Genomic DNA, 26,503 nt, shown 5'->3' on the forward strand with positions numbered 1-26,503 from the left:
ACGATGCTGGGCTCATCGAAACAATACTAAAATTGGTTCGACCCTAGCTATAAATAAGATTGGCTAATAAAATGTAGCGGCCTGTAATTTACATAGAAATATTCGTTAAATTTAATAACATTTCATAACACATCTCTAGTCATATTTGTAATTTGGTAAGAAAGTATGAGAAGAAAAAGACAATATTTTAATAAGCATATACATAGTAGTCGTCTATGTATAAAGAAGTAATTGTGCATAAAAAAAATGTGTGCGTGTACTAGCGTACACACGTAAGAAGTGAAACTTCTTTATGACCTTATTTTTCGAAAAATGATCTTACAGTTATTGGTTAAATAAAGTTTAATAAAAGGCTTTTATTATTATAGATATGAATACAAATGTAACAATTATTTCATTTTACCTTATTACTACTAAGATTATTATAGAATTTCATTAATTGTAATAGAATTATTACTATCATTGTTATAGTTACTATATATTTTTGTTATTAATGACTTTGAATCTCTTCGAATAAACCGTGGTAAGGATAAGAAAAAAACGGCGAGTAACGGAAAAATGTGACGCATAATGGAATAATGTGACGCGTAATGGAATAATGTGACTCGTAACCGAAAAATGTGACGGTAATTTTTATTTACAACGCTGGTAAGGAAGTTTCACTTCTATATTGGAAATAATGTTTTGTCTTAAATCGGGGAATATATAAAATATGGGTACTATATATACTAGGTATACAATAACATTATCAGTATTTCGTTTATCTCTAATGCGAGTTCTAATCTAATGTCTCATTAAGAATACTTGAACTGCATACAATAAAAAACACTGTTCTACAAAGCAGCTGTAGTGTATGAAATATTAATAACTGTTTTACGAAGTTTAATTTGGCTGAACAGCGCTTCTAAGTTCTCAGTGACTGAGAGTTGGATTTTGTAATAGTAAGGCCGAAATTGAGCGAGTGGATTGGAACATGGCAGCTTAGTGCAGCCGCCGGAAGTAGGCCTCTAACGGCCACCGTATAATAGCTCCCAAATTGCCTCTTCTATAATACCTATATATCCCCTCTTTACCCTTGCATACATGAAAAGAAAATAATTTCACATTAATTGAAAACTCAGCGTTCATTTACGAGGCAGCAATTACTTGTGCTTGGACCGACAACGAAATTAATTTCATACAAAGGCATTAACACGAAATCAGTGCGGAAGTTTCGGAAGTGTTATTTCCCTTTATAGTAAGGCGGGCGACGGGTATGACGATAGTCAAGTACATAAAAGGGACAACCGGCGAGAAGCACTGGTGTATCGTTGAATCCTGAGCCGTGTTTAGATTAGATCAAACCTTCGAAATAACAGAGAATGAGGACGTGGATTAACTACGGTCCGGGATATTCGGCCCGTGAGCCTAATGGGCTACCGTTAGGGTAATGAGGGGTGCGGAGAGGATACGCCCACCCTATTCTACTTTAAAGTTATGGTCCGAAACGTACTATTGAACTTTAACGTTGCGATTAATTGTCCCCTGTGGATTAATCTTTAAATATTAAATTATTTAAAAGCTACAGCTACATATAATTTATCTTAATGCTGTATGAATATGGTAGACATATATTATAAAGGGCGATCGTTACAGGGCATTAAGTTGAGGGGCTCGCAGTTGATACATGTAAATCATCCGGTAAGGGCGGAATAGGCGCTGACCGCGGATCGATGCAGGTCTAGTGTGGCATTACGGATGTCCCATGTCCCAGCGATAGAAGTAAGGGTCGAAATTCATTTCTCAACGTCAGAAGAAAATTCATTAGAACTCTGAAATTACTAATGACTAAACGGACGGAGTAAAATTTGCTCTTAATTTGTACCGAAAACTTTTTTCGCGAATTTAAGAAAGTTTGCCAAACGACTTTTGAAGTGAGAAAGATGGGAGAAGTGCTAATGATTATTGTTTTGTTTTCGCTCCTCAGGTTTCGAGAGGGGATGATTCGTTATCGTATTTATTACGAGATGGATAATTTAAAATTACAATTCGTTACAATTTACGAGTAGACTTCGGTCTCCATATCTGTTAAAGGAAATACTCGCAACAATAGCAGGCACGGCTCGTAAGTCAGAGCATCTTTTGTTGATTTATGCCTGCACGGGCAACAATTTATGAAATGAATCGGGAAACAGTTTTCATAACGCTGGAATAAAGTAACGTTGACGTTTATAGGCGGCGGATGGAGTGCTCATATTAAAGTAATAAATCTGTAGCCGGTATGACGACACGGTGCTACCATCGACCACCGGCGACGCTCTCAACCACCCGATATTAGTTTACTTTTCCTCTCCAACTTACTTTATTACTTATCCGCGAGAGCTGCCGTTTATAGTTTTCAAGTTATTGAGGATCTAAGAACGCGAAAGGGAGCAAACACGCTTATTGTTATTGCTGCCGGGATAAATGTTACGTCATCACAACAACGCAAAAATACGTTTTCTGTATAGAGTTCAAATAAGTTTTGTAACCAAGTTTTGTAAATAAGTAAATTCTACACAAATGTATGAATTTAACGTTAAATGTTTATATTATTTTACAAAACATATTCTTTACTCTAGTCAAAAATAGAGAGAAATAATTAATGAGCTATTGTTAGCCTAGTGACATAAGTGACTGGAAAGTGTGACGTTTCTTACAAATACATATATACATATTCCTTTATGCTTGAATATCACTAGAAGAATATTTAAAACGCCCAAAATATAAGAATATATTTTGTACGAAATGAATGATGCTGCAAAATTAGCAGTTTTTGTGAACATTTGATAGTTTGACATTCGGATAGTGTTATCTGTGACAGCAAAAAATAGGTTGACAACAACAGCTTTGTTAGAGGTTTTATTGCCACAAATATTGTTCAAGTCAAACTGCGGGAAATCCTGGTGATTTACTGAACTGTTTACGAGAACCGACTCATATCCGTAACATTTTATCTCGATCTTCGTAAATTACTGACGCATCATAATGTTATACCTTATTTGTTCTTTGAACGAAATTTAAGTTTCATTAATTGGATAGAATATAAAATCTATTGGCTTCAATAAATTATCGTTTTGGCCGGCACGAATCGAAGTTTTTGGCAATTTCGGGCACCTATATTTTCGGCCATGAATATACAATGTTTCCATTTCGGTGCAAGGTTATTTATTTTAATAACTTAAATCCTTTTGGCATATAAGTAAATATACCTATTTCTAATTCTATCTTGCATTTTTAACAAAGCATTTCGAGTTTGCTTGCATCGCACATTCGATTTTGCTAAGAGCTTAATTTGCCCTCTTTTTAGTGCCGTCTCTCCGTTGCTTAATTAACGAAACACTCGTATCGCCAAAAGCAAAGCCTTATCTTGTCGGTCAGACGCTGATGAAATTACTAGGAAAATTGTGACGTCTTTATAAGGAAACACCTCAGTAAAATACTCGGTGAGTATCAACAGTAAATGTTTTATCACACCAATGAAATTACTAAAAAAAAAACAATTTTTGTGAAGAAAATCTCAGTTTTTTTAGGACGAAATAACAGAGTATATTTCGTCGTATATTCTATAAATAACTTTTCTAGAGGATCTTATAAAACTCGTTTCAGTTTACGTGAGTGTAACTTCCAAGTGAGTGGGAAGGCGATTGTTCGCATGGCTGACGTTATAGGAAGAGTGGAAAGTTTTAAATCTGAAATAAGCTTTCGTCTTAATCACGCAACGATAAGAAAGGTACATTAAAAAGGTCTGGCGTGACAACAAATCTAAAGGAAAAATCTCCGCTTCTGAGAGCCCAACGGTGATAAACGAGAAAAACTTTGGAACTAAATGGAGCATTCGAGACGGTGAAGCAGCGCTCCTCTTGTAGAATAATACTTCTCTCGAAGAAATAACACTTATAGTCCGCGAGGCTTAAAATCAAATGTCTCCGTTCTTTCCTAACTTTCAACCGAACATTTCGCGTAGTGCAGACTGCAATAGCGACAGAGGCGAGCAATTCTCATTTCAATTTGTTCGGATATAACAACGAGTTATTGTTGTATATTGCACGTATATTTTATTGACGTTAAGCCTTTTTGAATACAGACTATATTATACCTAAGTTGTACTTACGTTACTTCTATAATATGCAGACTTACCTGAAAGGAAAAATAAAAATCATTACCAAAATGAAAGATATGAAAACACAAAATTTATCTTACATAAAAACGTTATAAAAGTTGCTCCGTACTAAACGGACATTGTTTTTTATCCTCCGGGGAATTAATTACATAATAATGAAAAGGTAGGAAAAGGAATTCATTCATTTGCATTATTATAAGGATACCGGAAGCAAAAGTGACATTTGAACACGTTCGCTTCGACCCGACTCTGAACTCTCAAGGCCGGGAGCCCTGGATTTCCAAACAAATTTGAGAAGTTTAATTGTTTATGTTAGGAAAAAGGCTAGAGAATAATTTTTGAAGTAGGTCTATTATTTATTTTTAATAAAACCTATATTTTTAATGACAAAAGTTTGCGTTATTTTTATTATATAACGTTCGTATTTCTCTAGCCTCAGTTGCCTAGAGTTGTATGTTTATGGATTTATTTATCCAACTATTTTTAATTAGGTTAGTGAACTCCCGCTATTGAATCAAATAGGTTTCAACAGTTATACATATCATATTTTTTGTTAGATTTCATGGACAATTTTAATGTTATCTTGACTTATATAATTAAAATAACCAATAAAGTAATCATTGTAGCCTCGAATAAGTTGAGAAGAAATGGGCACGTTTCTCATTTTGAAAATAATAAACTAGAAGAACATTATACAACTATTTTTATATGCAATAGGAAGCAAACGGGCTGGAGGCTCAACTGATGTTAAGTGATACCGCCGCCCATAGACACTCACATTGCCAGAAGGCTCGCAAGTACGTTGCCACCCTTTCAAGAATTTGTACGTCCTTTCTTGAAGTACCCTTAGTTAGTTGTGGTACACGCCAAAACCTGCGTAGAAAACGCTCAGTTGTGGAACGATGGACGTCTAGGCGATACGAATGGTATTTTGTATTCAACCTTGACGTCCGATGACGTCAAACCAATACCGAAAAGCTCCCGCCCAGAGGTAAGAACAGAATTCCATAAGAGGCCAAATTTGCGCTTTAACAACTTGCAAGCGGTGGACCGAGTTCAAGAACCGTATCGCCTTGCTGAGTACACTTGGCTTCTTAAAGCTTCAAAATAAACTGATTCATACTATATTAGATGTTTATGAACACGACCGCAAACATTGTCTGCTGACTGTAGAGTTTTTTATGAGTTAACTTATGCTATGATGATTTATTTGACCTGATGTTGATGAAAGTTATAAAACTGACTTTTGTCATCCACCGGTTCAATAGGCATGGCTATACGTGCACTCGCATAGGGCACATCTCGCTTAAAATTAAGTGGGATTGAGGCTTGTCAATCCAGTTCTGTATAAAAGTGTAATGTACAGACTAAAGCAATGAATGAGATGTGAACAATTGCTGCGTCGATACTGAGCGGTATCATCGCCAAGAGGCGGCGATCGGCACGCGCCTTGTCAAGAGCAACGCAGAGCTTGTGTCAGCGCGCAGCGGTGTCAAAGAGCTACCTACATCAATTACGTGATTGACAACTTAACCGACCGTGCGCCGGACGCTGCATTGTAACGTTGACAACGCAATAAAATTTTGATACACAGCTCATTGTCAATGTTCGGTAGATCCGTCATATGATTAATCACAGTCTTCATTATTTCCCGAAAACAATGGAATACAGCATAGTATTGCACACCCTAACACCCTACATACACGCCTTAAAATCCTAATTATAAAAGTATTCAACTAAAAGTTAACGTTGATGGCAATATCATAATGGAAACCGCGTTATTTCGAATATGAGTTCTGTGAATTCGCAATATTCTCTCCAGCTAACCGCCACTTTTCTATTACACGAGTGTTGTGGTTCGGCGATTTAAATATCCTTTAATCCATTTACACCGAAAGGAAAAGGCTTTTTTACAACGAAGCAGATGGTACATTCAAGTTTATGCCCGCTCTTATTCAATAAAGGATGAGACTAAGTCATGAAAATTTAAACCCAAACGTAATGGGCATTAGGTAAGCGAAACTCAATTTGTTTTTTCTTTTCCTAGTTCACGTCCCAAAAGACACGAATCACGATTGGGTGACTCGGCGGAAAGTAAAACAGAGAAATGTTGTGGAGACCGTGGCAGTGATTTCATTTGAACAAAGTTTCTCTCTATCAACGAAATTCAGAGTGTAATTTGTAAGGGAAACTTCATCTTATCACAGAATTCCACGTGGAGTATTTTGTTGAAATTACTAATTTTATTCATCACGGAATGGTTGCTCCTCGTAATTTGTAAACAGGCATCTTATTTGACGCTTTTCTCCTTAAACATGTTATTAAATAGGTTAGTTTAACGTGTTTTATGAGTACACCACTTGCTTTAAATAGGCAATAAAAAAGTCTCAAATTAAAACGTAATATTTTAATATTTCACGTATCATAAAAAATATTTAATTAACAACCATAATGAAACTTATAACTTCTAATATTTTACCAAATAAAGAATATATAAATCGAAACAAGTTTATTTACTTTTAGTAAAAACCAGTGAAACTGTATTCTTAAAATTTTATTAGTAAGGGCAGGTCCCAGATGTTAGTGGCACGTCACGTAACGAATGGAGCACCGCGTGACTTCGCCTCTTGCTCTCTGCCGTAACTATTGCAATGGCGGGCTACGTAGCTACTTGCTACGAGGCTACGATTACTACGCCTTATAGTTAACGTCACTAAAAATATTTTGCTGCATTTCAATTTAAATAAGTCGCTTTTAAAACGGTTTGACGTACGCTTTGTTCTAGTTAGTTAGGACCTGAGAAATTTTTTGCATAATTAAGCGTTGGGTCGCGGCAGTTTATGTGACGATTAGTGACGGAGTGCGCAGAAGGCTCGGCCGTTCAATTTGCCGCTTCACTTGACACAATTCGACGCCTGACTCGGGGACAATCGCACTCCAAGCCCCGTCGACCTCCTTATCTCCCACCGAGGTAATCTTTCCTTCCCTCGGCGGCAATAACTCCAAGTGGGCAGGATTACCTGCAAAGGGGCTTCGTAAGGCAACCTCTACAAAGGTTATCGATTTAAACATTGTGTGCACGCGTTAGATCCATTCTTTTTATAGCCGCTTGTCTGCGGTACGCTTCAAACGAATTCTAAATTTACAATCCTAATTTTGTTTGATTTATAATTGAGAGTGTTCGTTTATATTTCTGACCTCGTGTTTTATATTCATATGTTGAAACGATTCTAATGGATTTTTATATACGTTTATTCGTACGTCATCAAATGTATCGTAAATAGGGCGAACATTCAATACTAAACAATTCAAATGATAATACATTTTGTATAGAGTTATTGTAATATAGCATAGATTAGTTTTAAAACCTCGGCCAATTATTTACTAAATAATCTTTTATATATATACAATTATATATTGTAAATATTAACATTACACAAATTCAAAAATAACCTTTTGTTTTAACATCTATTTAAACCCTTATTTAGTTAGCACTCTAATACTGAAATATGAGATGTAGAGAACATTTGCAAATTATTTCACTGGCACGTAAATTCGAACGCGTAAATTTCAACACTGTCTGCGCACGGAAATTGAATCGTTCGCGGACCATAACAATATATAATACTCGCGAAATATGGCACAAACGCTTCGATAACCCGTATGAGGCTACACAATAGTACTCGTGATAATTATATCACAATCTGGACGAAATATAAATTTATACAACTATAGAATGAGGAACAACAGTCTTGTTTTCGTCGCAATACAACAAATTTAAAGAGAATAATTCATTTTATAGTTGTTTACCAAAATAAACTGATTTCAATATTATTATTCTAATAATGATTCTTTAAACAGGCTTATGACATACTTTCTATCAAGACGTTAAACCAACTATATAGGAAGTTGAAGCCAGCTTACAACAGGCTGTTTCTACTATAATATGTACGGCGATCGAAAATGCAAGATAAAGGTGGTATGGAAGCAGAAGTCAGGGTGGGGATATTTCAATTTGGCCGGAGACGTGACCCGAGAGGCCGCACGGCTCGCTGAACCGTAAGACCGTTGCGGGCTACGCCAAAGAGCAAACAGCGCCTCTGCAATCTTGTGCTACGCGGACCATGCCGAACACTCGACCGATGCAATCTACTTCTACAATTACCCACACACTATCAAGTTCCCAACTCTTAAATCCTATATACCGATTTGAATCGGAGCCAATCGTCGACGTGTGAAATGAAAAGTGGTTTCCATATTTTGTTATAATATTTTAGAAGTTCCCGGATATTTTTTATGAAAATTGTATTCTTAAAAAGCTTTTGCACAACCATCTAATTCTTGAGTTTAAAAATTCTCCACAATAAGTCAATAATTAAACAGTTGATTTAAGTTCTTTAATAATAATAATTTATTGCAAGAATATGGTACAAAAAGGTGGTACAATAGTAAATTCGCATATTCTGCCACATACAATGGCGCGCAAATTTGTCTTTAAAGGAGTTTTACATTTTACATTATAAGTCATATTAAAATTGGTCAATTCTTATATTATTTGTATCGTACATATCATATCAAATTATTTTATATAGTTATTAAGATTATATCAACTATAGTGTTTCACGCAAATAATCATTTATTGAGTAATTCATTTTTTCCTTAAGTAATACACCAAGTCCACTATAGACTCTAGTCGGAAGATCTTTTAATTCTTTTGGTAAATTATTGTAAACTTTAATAGCCATAGAAAATGTGTTTTTCTTAAACCGATTGATTTTTGGTACAGCCAATTTCTCCCCATGTCTACTTCTTACTTCGTAAATAATATAATTAATCCAACAGTTTATGATTATACGGTACGTAATTAATATCTGTTGTGCATGAATACGAAATGAGTATTTTAACGGTGTTAAAAACGGAACCACTTAAGGGGAATAAGGAGTAATTAAGGTTTATTCCCTCTGCTACTAGCGCTCGTTACTATAAGGTCCGGACGGAGGGGATTGCGTTCTGGAGTCCACTCGTAATATAGGAATTATCTTCATAATTAAATCGACAATTACGAAAATCTAGAGGTATTAATATAATTGAATGCAAACAAAAATGAAGAAGGAAATCTTAGAAACTCAAGAGACCGGTTTTACGGATAGGTTATGAAAAGCCATAGTCATCAAGCTGTATAATATAATTTATAAATAAACTGTAATTTAACGGGGCTTTTGGGATAATAAAGACTCATATATCATCGCTCATGCTTATTGCCTGTGAATAACAATGAATTTACGGAGACTATAAATCGAACAGGTGCGTCTGTACCTGAATGGAGCCAAATGCGAGATATTAATCGCAATTCAATGTCTTAGTAAATTTTGGTATCTGCACTATATGAAAACAATGGAAAATTAATATCGTGTTACATACATTTAAAAAAAATGTTGCGTGTACTAGTGTACACACGTAAGAAGTGAAACTTCTTCATAACCGTATTTTTAGAAAAATGATCTACTATATGCAACTTTACAGAAATTGGTTAAATAAAGTTAAATTAGATAAAGTTTAACAAAAGGCTTGTATTATCATATACATGAATACAAATAATACAATTATTTCATTATACATTATTACTACTTATATTATTACAGAATTTCATTAATTGTAATAGAATTCATTGTTATTGTTATTATAAATTTTTGTTATTAATGGCTTCTTACCTGTTCGAATCAACCTTGGATAAGAAAAATATGGCGCGTAACCGAAAAACGTGACGTGTTTTTTTTCCAACACCGATGTAGACGTTTCACTTCAAGAAATAGTAAATTATATTCTAAAGTATAAAAAATAATGTAAAAGTATAAATCATGCATATTTAAATAATTGGATAGAAATAACAATATAGTAATTTTAGTGATTGAAAAAAATCAACAAAATCATCAAGTTGTTACAGATTTTTAGTGGCTTTTTACTACACACATTAATGCAGACGTCGAAAAGTGAAAGATTGCGATACATTCTTATTTGCCTTGAATATAGTGTGAGCCATGTACATTAAATTAAGCACTTCACTCACGTATCACAACGATAATTAATTACTAAAAATGTTTATAAACACGGAATTACATTTTTAGAAGAACATTGCTCTTGTATAAGACAGATCATACAATATTTTAGAACAAAGCTTAAAAGATCCTTCCAATTATCTTGTCGCATGACGCCTCTAGAACATTAGCATTTCAGATCTGTTGTATCTATGCTATTGCAAGCGCCCGGAGCTATCATACAACTTAATATACCTGTTCATATTCAAATTTTAGTATTATAAGCTCCGCTTAGCGACTATAGATGAGATCGACTCGTATATTATATTAAATGCGAGTGCAACACAATGCTTTAAGTATATTGATTATATATATGCACGTTTTGGGTCATATTGAACAACTGAAATTGGAAAGAGATCTATGAAATGTACCAAAAGTATCCGATCTATTTAGAATGTATATTAGGCACGTATTCAGTGAATTTTATGATCAGCAAATTCTCAAGTCACAAGAATTTCATTCAAAGTAAACTAATTTACGAAACTATTTCTATAAAAAGCAAGCGATAGGGACTATTTTCTCGAAAGTCAGAATTTCACAAATGAATAAATTAAGGCGTGACTTTGAACGTGCTTTCAACACTATTTATCTTTATTAACCACAACCCAACATACGCATAAATAACATCAAAAAATACTTAATTTATAATAGCAGATGTCTATACAACGATTTGACGATCTATGTGAAGCTTTTGATGAAGTTTCAGAAACAGTAAAAGTTCCATAACAACGGCAGAAAACAAAAGACAAATACACTCCACCACAAGTGTTTCAGTTCGTTCAACAATAATTGATCGATACGTTAGAATAGACGGGCAATTGCTTTTATAACCGATACAAGCGATTTTGTAAAAAACATTAAATCCTGTTGTAATATAAACGCGCTGTCAACATCGGGAGGGCGGGCGAGGGCGGATTGTGGCAATTTTTCTCTTCGCTGACAACATGATGTAACGGCAATATCGCCCTGAACGATTAAGCCGCGTGGCTGATAATTCAAATAGTCAAATAACCTTGTATACTACAGAAATGTTATGTACGCTGGCATACGCTATGTATAAGTGACTATGAGACTCACAGCCATTATTCGACTCGCCCTGAATCACTCCTAACAGTCATCAGAGAGCCCATTATCAAAATTGTCAAGCAACGAAGATAGAACTGTTCTCAGTCGTTTTGTCGATACAACGTAAATTTCGCGTGGAATTACCTCGCGTACTGGGTCTACCTTTCTTGTAATCATGCGACTGACTATAAAAAGAAAATAAAAGAAGCTAATCCCCGGACGGAACGTTCGTATCGCTTCAAAAGATAGTTGGCAAGTCGAATCACGCAGGCAGGCAATCACTCGATAATAAACGTGAAGCGAGGCTACGGCACTGTCGCACGTGCTGCTGACGACGGCTTTTGCTGCAAGTGCTTATCGTTACTGGCTTAGCCAGTATATAAACTTAATAGATCTTAATTGACGTACTTGGTTTTGCACTTAATGCGCAATGAATATTGGGCTTACTTCCTAAAGACAAGAATGAAGCGGATATTCGGAACTAAATATTAATAGATTAATTAATTAAGAACATCTCGAGATCGCACTATATATATAAAACTAAAACAGAACAGTTTTAAATGCATTTATTACCAACGACAATCATTCATTAAGTTTAAAAAATAAATAAATATTATTATTAACAATGTAGAATAACTAGACTGTACACAGTAATTTTTCATTATATCGTTAATGTTTTTCAACAAGTAAATAATATCGATACGATTTTCTAATACAATTCATTAGAAGTTCGGACGTATTCGATGATAAACGATGAGCTGGCGCCCAACCGGCGGACGCTTCGCGAAAAATACAACTGTCATCTTGACTGATAGTCAAATAATGGCAGTCATGCTCCATTCTGCATGCCAAGAGCTATTGTAATTCTCTGTGGCTTGACGCTTATTACGTGGGTTACACAAAAGCTCCGGGCTTGAGGTAAGGACTAAGGGCAGTGAATAATAAGTATTGAAAGATTCTAAGAACGATCCCGACGGAGCTTGTTTGAAAAGGTTAAAAAGATTGTATCATGTTTTTATTATGAAGCGATTGTTTAAGTTTCAATTATGCTTCGAGTAACTAACTATCGTCAATACTTTTTGTATACGTTTTACTACGACTATGGAAGCTTCCAATTAATAAAGAATAAATATTTTTCAGTGAAACAATAATCGTTGAAAGGTAATCACTGAAAATCAGAATACTCGATAAAATGATTAATTAGCTATTAAATCGTATTCCAAATTCAAATATTTTATCAAAACTGGCAATACTAAAAATGCTTCACAAACAGATATATTACCGTTACCTTTTGAAAACAGGTTGGATAATTTCTTTAAATCCGAAAATATGCGCCCATCAGCTCATTAAGTTGCTAATGTTTATATATTGATATAAGATAAAGGTTCTGGGTCTGTGGTACATGTACGTTGAACGAGTTACATTCAATCTAACGCTCTTCCATGAGCACACCTTTAAATAATTTTAAAGGTATTTTCGTACACAATACTTAAAAGTTCTATAAAATAAATGGAATGTTTCTTTAGAATACAGTGCTCGCTATCGCCTGAATGACTTTTTCATCATTAAAGTAAGTTTAAAAAGTACGATGAAGATCGCTACAGAAAGTTATACTTAACAACGTTACTTAAACAAAGGCTTCTTATTCTCCAGATTGCATTAAGATATTCTATTATGATACTTAAAAGTGCCTTTTAACTTCCCGCCTTGAAAGTGTCCATTCGTATATGTCAAGTATAATGTGAAACATTGCGCTCGCAAAGTTGTCAACTAAAACGCGGAATTTAACTGCAAACACAAACTTTTTAATTATGAAGCAGGGAATAAATTTTAACAATTCTATACGAAAAAGATTTTAAATAACAATTCAATTATATATAATATGGCTGTAATATTTAACGATATACCTAAATAGGCGTCCTAATATACCAGGCAGCCAAAACATATAGCTAGCTAATAATAGTTTGCATTATATCACTTACAAAGTGATTCTAAACACATTGCAAAAACCTTGTTTAAATAATACCGGTTGAGTTAAAAGGATAGAAAAGTTCAGAAACTGTTGACGAGAATTGTTAGTAAAGTAATCTTCGCGCCAATCAAGACAAATGGCGCAAAAGAAAGAGGCGCTCCTAAGTCTACGTCTTGCAGACGCGAGCCATGAGTGATTGCCAATATCGCGTGTAACATTGTTGAGCGACGTTCTTCGCGAAAAGTATCGAAACTCGTGCCTTGCATAGGGGATGTGCAAATACAACCCTACACTACTTCTAGGGTAAACTCAGACTGCGCTTCGTGTAAAGTTTCCGCATCTCAGAGCTTTGAGACGCTTCTTGAGACTATATATGTATTACATATAGCTATCGTGCAACAACATACTCGTAGACAAGGAACCATTATTTATTAACGTCGTGGATTTTAAGCAACAATAACACTTTGAGGCGAAGTTTTCATCATGCGTGACATCTTCTTGAAACAATATTAATCAACTATAAACCTCAAAATTCTCCCATTACTTTGATAATGCTCAAATAGTACGCTAGGCAGATCAAACTAAATCTACATATGGACATACAGCCTATACAATCAAAGTCCGATAACCGCTTGACGGACGAAGGTTCGTATCTAAAGTTGCCTTTGAATGTTAGCTTAGAAACTAGTGTTATAGCCTGTGGTATCTAAAAAAGGAATTATATGTGTACCGACTTTTTTCTATACTTTACGCCTATATTAAATCACGTAGCAAGTGTCCGGCGCAAGAGCATTCACCTGTGATGGATGACGGTGTCCGTTTCACTCGCGGCGCGAATATTTCATTAAGAGCCCCGCCAAGCTGGCCATGCATCATAGGCTACATTTGGGGAACCGCGCCGACATTCTGATCCACTTAGCTTAGCACAGAAATTAATACGCAAACTGTAACGTTGTGACATTGCGAGAACCTCTATTATTATAATTTTTCGAGTAAGTTACAATTTTACAATATAAACAAAATTTTATATTGACTTTTGTTATCGTTATCATTTGATATCCGACATATCGAATCGGTAAGTATGCTGAAATCGTAAAATAAAGCATGCATTTTTTCACGTTTAATTCTTTAGCGGTAATTAAATAAATTTAAAATATAATTTCCTCGTCAAAATGCTCATTGATATATCACGGATCATGAATCCGCTAATAAACGAGGTAAACCTTTCTGAAATTGTCAATATTACCTGATGAGTTTTGATTGATGTATTTTTCGAGAACTATATAATAGATACTTTTCAACTGATAAATGGTTTATTGCAGTATAGGATTCACGTTTTTGGTTCAAGTTTCATTTTTCGTAAAGGTGTGTGTTAACTGTTAAGCTTTTATTCTATATACATGAAACTGATATATTATAAATACATATGTTACTTGCTATAAATAACATTTTGACAGTCATGGCTCTTTAAAGGTTTTTCCAGGCCTGTCCAGATATTCAAACGATTCAGATTTTTTACCTAAAATGAAGGGTTGAAAAACATCTCAAACGATGTTTACGTCTCAAGAAGATCAAAATCAAATAATTAAACTATTAGACAGATTTTCATTATTAATCAAAGAATTTTGTAAAAATATTGCTTGATTACACCATTTTGCTACTTTAAATTTGTACATGTTTCGTGGTAATATTTGTGATGTTCAAGCGATTAATATAATTATAACTACAGCTGAAGATATGAAAAAAAACATGGCCCTACAAACTTTTTAAGTCTGGGCCTTAGATTTCTGTATCTTTTTCATGGTAGGCGATCAGCATTCTGTGCCTGACGCACGCCGTCCACTTTTTGAGTGTAAGGCAAGCCTATATCCTCACAATGTTTTCCTTCATCGTTCAAGCGAATGTTAAATAGAAAGAAAGTCTATTGGTGCACAGCCAGGATCGAACCTACGACTTCAGGAATGAGATTCCAACGCTGAAGCCACTAGGCCAACACTGCTCTTATGCTGATTACACATTAAAAGTAAAATAAGTTTAACGATAATGTAATTAATAACTCTTTTATCTGCAAAATCAATATTAATTAACATAAATACATCAGTATTACTTTACAATACAAATAAAATCGATTAAATATTATTTTATGATCTGGTTAACATAATTTATTGCTATTGTATTTGCACTAGTGTATAGCTTTGTTAATAATGGGAACCGCATTTCCAGCTTGTTTTAATATGTAAAAGCATTTTATTGACAAAGTATAATTAAATACATCTCTCTTAACGATATACGTAAAATAATGTTTTGTATTCATTTATTATCTGTCTTGCGAGAGTTATAAGAATATGGAATTTAAGCTATTACATAATATGATTATCCGTTTTTGGTTATAAAAGTCAGAATTGGGTGACACTTAAAGCAAAAGGTGATTATTGGTTGAATAAATATCCGAAAGCAGATGACTGATGACATTTAAAAAGCGGTGCTACAACCTTTTCTATCGTTTTTTTATAATATGCAATTAGGTGTCTTACACACGTCGGCTTTTTGGTTTTAAAGCATGCCGGTTTCCTCCCAATGTTCCCGTACAAGCGAATGTTAAATGCCCACATAGACAGAAAGTATTTCAGCCGGGATTCGAACCTTGAGATGAGAATTGCACGCTAAAGCTACTAGGCCAGCAATTGTTATTTCTTAGCTAACCAAATCTACGATTTAGTCACAATATAAGGAACTAAAAGGAAATGTATTTTCTTTTCTCAACGAAACAATAACCATGTGTGATCTCAGTCGAAGTAACTTTAAAAGACATGAACAAAATCTTTCACGAAGCTCATTGATAATAATTATTTGGTAATTTTATATACAAGGAAATATAATAAATATTTGAACATTTAATACTGAATTAGTTTACTTAACAATGAACAGGAAAAACAGCTTTCCGAGACATAATACCCAAAACAATATAGTTTCGTAAGACTGAGTTCGTGTACTCGTAATCCTTTTTGTCCAGACAAGGGTTTACTTTAGGTATAGACTAACAATATTCTTAAAATTAATTTACTAAATCCCTCGGCCCAATCTCAAAGGAAACTGCACTTGAAAATTCTTTAAAGCACCAAAGAAATAAGTATCGTCTCAGAGGGACTCGCGCTGTCTGAGATGAAAAGTTAGGTATGTTAGAGCATAGGGAGTGAGGGAAGTGGGGGAAGGGGGGGTGCACGTACGGAACTAACAGGCAAATCCAAGCACGGCACTCTTGGAGTTTATTAACCTACTCATATTTACACAATTCGAGTAGGTGTTAGCGGTCTACTACCGCCGGCAACATATTCCCTTTGGTCCATATTTTCCGAGTTGGAATCCATTTACAATTCTTCTTATTCTATTTGCCTACATTGGTTCTGTTATAGATCAAAGGGTCTACCCCTTTCAATATTATACCTTGGTTCGGAAAAGATATTTGCTGAACTTTAACAAAAGATCTTTGTATCACATTGTACACTAATTGTTCCAATTTAACAAATTTGAATATAATAAATTAACATACAATCAATTATTTTTTTAAGTATTTCAATGAATCTACAGTGGGTCTAACGAGTTACGGAGAACAATGTACAGGCTGGTATAATTGATTAAAGACGAACACTTTAGCGATAAACTTGAAGTTAATTAAAACGATACAAAGGCCATAGCTTATGCTCAACGTTGCTCAATAAATTTACGAATTTATTTAAATCTATATTTTATTCGCGTAATGAACGAAGACAACAACCGCTATAAAGAACACGAGGCCAACCCGAGTGATTAAGTGTCTCATTTAAATGCAGTCTCCCGATTCACGTCTCAAACGAAAAGGGAACGGTGCCCGCGGAAAACGGAAGACGAGCTCCTTGCAAAAGGAATAAGAGCTATTTAAATTAGCGTAGTCGCTGAAAAAGTGCACTAACAACATTAACAAATGGAACAATGGCAAAGTACACAAAGGAACGGAATACCCGGACGAACCCGTATACGTCTTCTAACTCGCTCTACAACGCGTAAGTTACTCTTATATACCAAGTACATGTAACCATTTTGCCCGCATTTCAACGTGTTCAACTCAATTCACACTAACGAACCGCTCAGAAATCTGAGGGAAAATAAATGTAAGAAAAATGTTTCTTGGAATATTACGAAATTAATATTGTTGTACATTTATTTTTCTTGCAATTTTACGTTCCTATGTTAAAGATATCAATAACGTTAATTACATAACATAATCTTTTTCTATCATAGAAAATAATAATTTTCTGAAAAAAATATTCCTCAAGTGCACAAGTCAAAATGTTCAATCTGAACGGGGAACTTCGTGCCGTACGTAAATTGTAGTCTCACTCAACTCTGTCTGTATTTTATGGGTGTTGATGATAACTTACGGCTCCATTTAATCCGGTTTAAGACCGTTGAGTTCTGGAGGCCACGGCACTACGTAAAATTACTCTCGTTTAAATTGCTTTTTAGGAACTCATCATTATAATCTAGACAACACACTGTCTAGATGCTGCGTCGTTATTTTACGTAGAGCAGCTGTGAAAACGCTTGTTTTATCGTACTTAATCGAAAGTATAATATTCCTTTGTCACAAGATGATATGACCTAACGAACAGATTTTTTCGTACCTGGGAATGCAAACACAATACAGTGTAAAGAGCACCTAGAACTGAACTTTTTAACGCAGAGAAGAATTGCGTTCAATAAATCACAACTAGCTAGTAGTTCAAAGTTAAAAGTATATTGCATATATCAATTTGACGCAATCATTAATACACATTTGTATGGTGGCATTTTTTCATCAGGTCTGAAAAAAATATGTATAGAAGTTAATATTTTTTCCACATAGAAACCATAATTAATTCGAATTCTACTTTGTGTTCTAAGTGCTAGAATCAATTTCAAAGTAGACGTTAGTTAGAACGCCTCACTGAATTAGATCCCGTTAATAGTGGATTTCCTTATCGTACTCTGTGAACCACTGCGCCAATTTATTACGAAGCTCGTTTTTTACTTTGCCGCTGTGAGGGAGGCGAAAAAGAAGATTTATTTTAAACTAGCTTTGTACGGAGCCAAAGTGGAATGTAAGATCATATTCAGGAGTTTATAGAGGTCTACGAGGGTTTTATATTTTCTAAAGTTTTCAGTCCTCTAATTGCCACTCAAATGGCTTTTATAAGAACTTTAGAATAGGCTCGCTTTTCTATAAAATATTTGGAATCATCGCGTAAGAATAATTTCGCATTTTGGTGTATTTATATTATTTCATAATAACTATAAATCTTAAGGAGGTCAAATATTTTAATACAGGGTCAGGGAAGCATTGTCCCCGTGAAGTTAGGGGCAGTTGGGTTAATCCGGCGCCGCCCAAACAAATTAGGAACAACATTAATATATCCTCTGTATCCTACAACTTCTCCGCAATAAGCAAAATGTATTAGTGTTATTTATCTTAGCTCGAGCGCCAACAAAGTTTTAATTGCAAGCGCCGATACAATTTGCGTACAAATGAATTTATTCGCTGAATTCGTAGTGCAGTCGTGTGCGAAGCTCTGCGCTGGTGGCAATAGCGTTAGGGCGGGCGGCATGCGGCACGGTGTTGGGCGGGCGCCGCGAAAGCGCGGATTATCCGCGTGTGTGCTGCCGCTAATTGCGGACACTGACAGACCGAACAATACGACAATATGCACATGAACGTACATCACAACTGGAACTATCATCAACTTCGTGTATGCGGTAAATCGTGTTCGAATACAATTCCTTTCAATTATATCGTGTAAATATTTGATCTAGTAAATTACGCAGTACAAACAGATTATATAAAGGCTCGATTACGCCCAGCAAAGCAATGCGGAGATTACAGTTCTCGTTCGGCCAGTCCGATACCATCGGACTTTGCTCCATTCGCTGCAATTAACGCCGCACAATGACCATATAAATCTCCCCTGAATGCTGTGCTCATTCTATACTGAGCTGAACGGGGATCGACAGTTTGTTTATGTGTGGTCGCTGTAGATAGGAAACGAAGAAAACAATCAACCTAATAGGTTATAGAAAAATATCGGGATTTATGGCAAACAATAAACAAAATGATTGTATGAATTATATGACCACTTAAGTCCCAGCATAGATAAGGGCGTCTGTTCTTGCCTATACGTCTCGAGCCGTAGAACAAACAAGCCACGAGCGGAGATTACGCTCAGAATAAATCAATGTTACGACGCGTTAAAATATTTAAGCTCACGATTAATGCTGAGCGCGAATATTCGTCTTATCGAAACCAACCGCGCTCGTCGCAGCTGTTCAGGCTTCCAATGATTGTCGGATTGTAAAACATATTAATCACTACAATCTGTGAAACACTATTTTATGCTTCGAAATAATAAAGGATTGAACGTTAAAGGTTTTTCTTTGTGATTGGTTTTGTTCAATGGATTTAATTATTTTTATGTAATAATTAATTGCGATCACATAAAGTTTAACCCATATTGGTATGCTTTTACACATTAAAAACTTCGTATATAATGTGACTGATGAATTAAAGAGTTCCAGAAGATACATCTTGACATACGAAGACAATGCAAATAATTAAAATATGTTAAGATTATTGAATCGTCGTTATGCTTATATACTTCATATATCAACACGTTATAATGTATCGGATATGCGATGATTATTTTAATAAATGCCGAATTGAGCCTAAATCTGCCAATATTTAAGATAATAATAATTTAAATTTTTAGTACTACGTAAATTACCGCAATCGCAATTTTATCAAACACTTTCCGTAGCAGGTATAATTTCGATATAGCGATATAGGAGGAAGTAATAAAATAAAACGATTTTACATCTCGGAGGGAAACGAACATTTTTGTAGAATGGGAAAACTCGCGAGCGACTTCTCATTTCGCGATAAAATCGGGGACGTTTTACGACAATCTCCTATTCGATTGCCATTAAGCAACAATCTTAAAAAACTTTCGGTGATCTAAACCGTTTACCTGAGTTTTATTACTAGAATCAAATGTTCTCTAGTCCGTATAAGTTATTCTATTTTTATGCGGATGGAGAATTACTAATATAAAAGTTTCTTTTATTCCAGTTGTGTCGTAAGGTTTAGTGCTACGTATACTAACTTAGTTTTAGACAAAATGATTCTCTGACAATCGCATATATATGTCAACCGGGTTCTGAAGCTAATTGTCCAAAGATATTGTTATGATTCGTAGATACTTTATAGAAATTCTAGAAGTAATGAGTTCCATACTCATTGAAGACAGTGCAGAAAATAAATTTAACCAATGTTATCAATTCAAATTTAATCAATAATCTTTTAATCTTTAAATAATATAAGTTAACGGCCATTATTATCTATACTAATTTTAGTTATAACAGCAAGGTTAAAATATGATTATGATATATATATAAAAAGTTAAAATTGTACAGCTGTAGTAAACAGTATTCGTGTTAGCGTGAAAGAGGATTTTAGACACGTACAGTAAACCAGATAGGTATCTAACTTTGCTTTTAGAATCAACTATTATTTTCCTGTACTCGTTTTTAAACTGCACTGTAAACTCATAAAAGCACTGTTAATGCGTTAAAACTTTAGCAACATATATATATATATTATATTCGTGAACATTATGTTAACATTAACACATTTTTCTGTCAAATTAATTAAACTATCATATTGTTCATCTATAATTAAAAACAGATGTACTACATATAAGTAGTACCTATGCCTATAAATCTTTGACAAAATACTTAATATATGCAAAGTTTTAAAGTGTTACTTGCGATATTTGATTGTATCAGATTTGTTCGAATACGATAAAGGAAAAATCGATCTGCATTCCAAGAATTTTCTCAAACCGTTATTACTTTTACCATCACGAGGCATTTCATTTCCATATTTTATGTCGTAAATCTTAAATTTAACTCAAAGAGCGGTCATATTTCACAAGGTAAAAAGAATTTAGCTAAAAGTTTGAAATACCTTAGAGACAGTTAAATCGTAGAAAAACTTACATTGTGACTAATTTCTGTCTGATTTTGTCTTTGTCGTAAAATTATATTCGAGTTTTATATTATTTTGCAACGTAATGTTTTTTTTTATGTAATAGCAGGCAAACGGGCAAGAGGCTCACCTGATGTGAAGCAATACCGCTGCCCATGGACACTCACATTGCCAGAAGGCTCGCAAGTGCGTTGCCGGCCTTTCAAGAATTGGTACGCTCTTTTCTTGAAGGACCCTAAGTCGAATCGGTTCGGAAATACTTCAGTGGGCAGCTGGTTCCACATAGTGGTGGTGCGCGGCAAAAACTGCCTTAGAAAACGCTCAGTTGTGGAACGACGGACGTCGAGGTGATACGGATGGTATTTTGCCTTGACGTCCGATAATGAATTGAATATTGGGCGTTGACATATCGAAACTGGACGTTATTCGATATGTCAACGCCCAATATTCCGATGTTAGCTGAGGCTTTAAGGAGAGTGCCTTCAAAGAGCTAGCGACAAAGGGAGTTTTTTAGCGGAAAACGCGCATACTTGTGTCTTCTTGGGGTTAAATTGGACTAGATTTAGTCTACCCCAGTCCGAGACTCCACGTAAAAGAGTTTCGACTTCAGACACAAGTTTGTTCCGGCACTCATCAACAACAGCCCGAGAAATACCTGCCCGGCCCGTGTAAAAAGTATCCCCAGTGCTGTCGTCCGCATAGCAATGAAGGTTGCTAAGTTGCAACATATCATTAATATGCAGAATAAACAGGGTCGGGGATAGGACACAGCCTTGTGGGACACCAGCATTGACGGGTTTAAGGTCGGAGCATGCTCCGTCGATGACGACCTTAATGCTCCGATCAGCGAGAAAGCTGAAAATCCAGTTGCATAATTTCTCGGGGAGCCCATAGGCTGGAAGCTTCGAGAGCAGTGCTCTATGCCACACCCTTTCGCTATGTCCAAACTTACCGCCAAGGGGGAGGCCCTTGGACTCAATTGCCTCTGCCCACCTATGTGTAAGGTATACAAGGAGGTCACCAGCTGAGCGACCACGACGAAAGCCGTACTGAGAATCGCTAATCAGCTGGCTGCCCTCTAGATACCTCAAGAGCTGGCCGTTAATAATGGTTTCCATTATTTTGGAGAACAAGGAGGTTATTGCGATTGGGCGATAGTTGGACGGATCAGAGCGATCGCCTTTTTTAGGGATCGGATGTATCAAAGCTGTCTTCCAACACTTCGGAACAGTGTTGAGGGAGTACAGGTACCGGAAAAGGCGCGTTAGGACCGGAGCCAACTCAGGAGCACAAGTACGCAGCACAATTTGGGGGGATGCCATCAGGCCCGCTCGACTTATGGATGTCCAGGGAAAATAAATGTTTACGGATAGCACGTTGCCGGAATGTAACTTCAGGCATCGTAGTATCACACCGCAATAATGTCGGTGGTTCCTTCCCCTGATCATCCAAAGTTGAGTTCGACGCAAAGAGACAGCCTAGAAGATCGGCCTTCTCTTTTGCAGTATGGGCCAGTGAGTCATCCTCCCTATGCAGTGGTGGAATAGAGGGCTGAAAGAAATTCCCTTGGACAGCTTTGGCAAGAGACCAGAAGGCTCGAGTTCCCGAAGGAAGGTGGGCCAATTTCTCACCAAACCTGGCAATATGCTCTGACTTTGCCTTAGCGATTTCCCGTTTGAAGGACCTAGAGGCTGAATTGTATGCTTTTTTACGTTCGCCGATAGCCGCATCACAGGATGTCGCCGCTTCTGCCCAGGCTTTAAAGCATTCACGCTTACGGCGCAAAGCCTCTTTGCACGAACGCCTAAACCAAGGCTGGGACTTGCCACCGACCGGCACCGCAGAGCATGGAATAAAAAGTTCCATGCCCTGCGCCCCTGTGCCCACATCAGCGACAGAGTCAGCGACGGCATCCGGAGTACTCAACGAAAAGCAAATGGGCCCCCAAGGGTAGGACGCAAAAAAAGACCGCATCCCGTCCCAATCTGCTGACTTATAGTGCCACACACGGCGACAGCCCGCAAAGCTAGGCCGTAAAGGGCGCGTGAGCGGCACAATGCTCCGTACCACACAATGATCTGATGAACCCAATGGCGGGTCAACAGAGACTTGGTAGGTCTCCGGATGTGAAGTCAGCAGAAGGTCCAACAAAGAAGGTTTATGACCATCCACATCTGATATTCGCGTAATCGCAGGGACCATTTGCGTCAAGTCGTAGGCTAGAGCAAAGTCGTGAAAGGATCTTCCCGCGTGATCGGTGGTTTCAGAGCCGAGTCAGTCGGCATGGTGGGCGTTAAAATCGCCAAGTATCACGATTTCAGCGGTAGGAATACTTTCGAGCAGGGAATCTGTAGCCATTTGGATGTGCTCAATGAGTCGGTCAGTTTCGGTATTTCCGCTATGGGACCTATACAGGCATGCGTAGAATCGCGGATGGTCATCGCAGTCTACGCGCAGCCAGAGGCGTCCTTCAAGCGTCCCGAGGCGACGAGAACAGATATCCTCTCGGACGTACGCGCAAACTCCAGCCCGCGGCACAAATGAATGTTCCAATTTGTACCCCGGGTAGGAGAGGTAAGAAGTATCATCCGGGGAGGAAATCTGAGTCTCGGTAAGAAAGAGCACGGCCGGCTTCGCAGTCTCTAAATGATAGTGGACAGCGTGGATGTTGGGGTTGAGCCCCCTAATATTTATGAAGTCCGTGTGTGGATGGGGGTGCCTTTGTTGGATTGCTCCGTTTGCCCCGAGATCGATATTTTTTTTTAAAGAGCGCAGAATTCCCCCCCCCCCCCCCAGAATACGAAGGGCAGCCTGTGCGTCCACCACCGGGTGCTGAGTGTCCCGGTGGTGGTCGCCCAGAGGGGGATTCTCCACCGCAAGCGCGTGTGGTACCCTGGGGTAGATTCTGATTCTTCTGCACCTTCATATTTCTTGTAGAGGGGGGGGGGGGGGGCTCCGGGAATGTATAATGTATATTTTGTATGGTCACGTTGTATAAGATTCTTAATCGCATAGATGAATAAAGCTATTATTCATGGTTTGTGTGGTGCGTAAAAAAAACATAAGTTCAGTGCCTTTAGGAAACTGCTCACTAAAGGTGCATGTGATCCAGGGCCGTTAGATAACAGATGATTGGTATGGAAAATATGAGAATAATAAATCCAATCATTGCGTCACGGACCAACACAATCGCAGCGTTGTAGTACTCGTTGTGTGCTCCATACCTCCTCTATATTTCATTTTACCCCGAAGCATCTATAATAATATGCTTTTGACTTGGACTTTCCAAATAACCACTCATTTATATTGATATCCGCATGTTAGGTTACGGCAGACAATATTTTTTTATTTGATTTTCAAGGGATTTAGGCAGAAGGTGACCGCTATGTTTCACTATAATGAACTGGTCACGTAGCTCATTTTGTATTATTTCCCTAGGACGTATCTCGTGACTTGAATATTATAGCGCAGGACCTCTCGGACCCTCAACAAATAAACCGTTTTACGCACGATTGTACCCAGTGATTCATTATTCTGCGTTACTTTTGCTTACTGATTCATAAAATACGCTTACCTAGCTTTGTATTGGATTCAGCTAAAGGCCTTATTGTATACATTTATATAATTTTGTTGAAAGGTTTTTTTTGTGGAAAGCTATTTAGTTAGGTTCCGTAATCTTAAGCTTAGAATTTGATTGTATGGCGTACATTTTTTGGAACTATTTGGTGGCTGGCTCTGTAACATTTGGGAGGACTTTTTAACTTAAACGATAAATTTAGTAGTGTAAATCCATTCAAGATGACATGAGACTGTCAACCTGATACTGAGCAAGCTAAGTACTCAGAAGGTAGAGGCAGTTTCACAAATAGATTCGTCAAAATTTGATACAGATATTTTCAGAAGTAAGCTAGCATCGACCCACACTCATTATACAGTAAACAAAAATATCTTAAAAGACACCTCAAGGCTTTTCGTAATGTGTTCACGATTATTAGCTTCACGTAATTACATTCGTAGAAATAACATCTTAAATATATTCAAACGATGTTTTATATATATTAGATAACATTATCAAACGTATTATTACACACAGCGTAAAAATAAATTAAGCATAGTTAGCTGATCATATAAATCCTTTAATGGCTTACTTTCAGCCGTAACATGGGGGGAAGAGTGAGGGGGGAATAAACATAAGAGGTCATATGATCAATAATAATTTGAAGGATCAAGTAAAACGCGTCGATGCGTCTTTCTTTCTACAGTTTCATTTACTGGGTAGTTTTTCGACTATAACGTCCCTCCCTAACGCTTCCTAATTCAAATTTTGAATCTTACCTTGGAATCCCACGAAGAGCTGCATGATGCAGGGCGTTGAAGCCGTTATTGTTCGTCAGCGTCATATCTGCTCCATGATCCAACAGCAAGGTTAATATCTCATCACGCTTCTTCGATATCGCATCCAGCAACGGCGTATCTCCATCCGAGTCCTGAAATTATGTTAAAATTTGTATTAGTAGATTGAATTGATGCAGGCTGTCAGGCTTTACCATCGACCATAAAGAAATCTAAAAAAAACCAATCAAAAAACCCACTAAAAAGTCATAAATATTTTTTTTTCTTATTTCTATTGATTTTTCTTGATTCTATGGGAATTAAATATATTTCTTGATTTTAAATTTATTTCTATACGGGGCATGAAGATTTGTTATGGAAATGCTGCTGTTAGTTAAGTATAGCGGGATTTAAAGAGGATACAGCATGAGCGGTGCGCTTGTTCAATTCTCGGTCGCAATAGGAAAAATAATTGTGAAAGGAGAATGACTGGATGGAGTTCGATGCAGGTAGTTCTTTTAATAGCAGGCCCCACCAGCTGATACTAATGCTTTGGAAGTAAAGCACACAAGGGCATCTCACTCATCCAGTGTAGGCCGTAGCAACGTGTGCTTTGTTGCGAAAAAGTGGGACACAAACTTGTAACCCCAACCATCACTTCACGGTGATGATCAGTGGGTAGAGTTGATATAGCGAGTTTCACACTCTGCGGAAATGCATTGCTCTCAGTAAAAAAGCGTCAACCTCTTCCATATAGCAGCTGGTTACGCACTTACTAAATGTGTTTCACTGCGTTAGAAGGCGGCTGAGATCACTTACTTGTTTGCGAAAATAATCAGTAAAAA

At 36.6% G+C, this 26,503-nt stretch overlaps 1 protein-coding gene across 2 annotated transcripts in view; it reads right to left on the reverse strand.

Annotated features, from left to right (window-relative positions):
- Positions 1-26,503, reverse strand: part of LOC123711557 (E3 ubiquitin-protein ligase MIB1) — a 125,165-nt gene that overhangs the window by 58,758 nt on the left and 39,904 nt on the right. For both annotated transcript variants that reach the window (XM_045664142.1, XM_045664143.1), the window contains one exon: positions 25,662-25,813. In XM_045664142.1, coding sequence (XP_045520098.1) covers positions 25,662-25,813 — 152 coding nt within the window. The remainder of the gene's footprint in view (positions 1-25,661; positions 25,814-26,503) is intronic.

Source organism: Pieris brassicae, chromosome 7 (genome assembly GCF_905147105.1).
Source record: "Pieris brassicae chromosome 7, ilPieBrab1.1, whole genome shotgun sequence".
NCBI lineage: Eukaryota > Metazoa > Arthropoda > Insecta > Lepidoptera > Pieridae > Pieris > Pieris brassicae.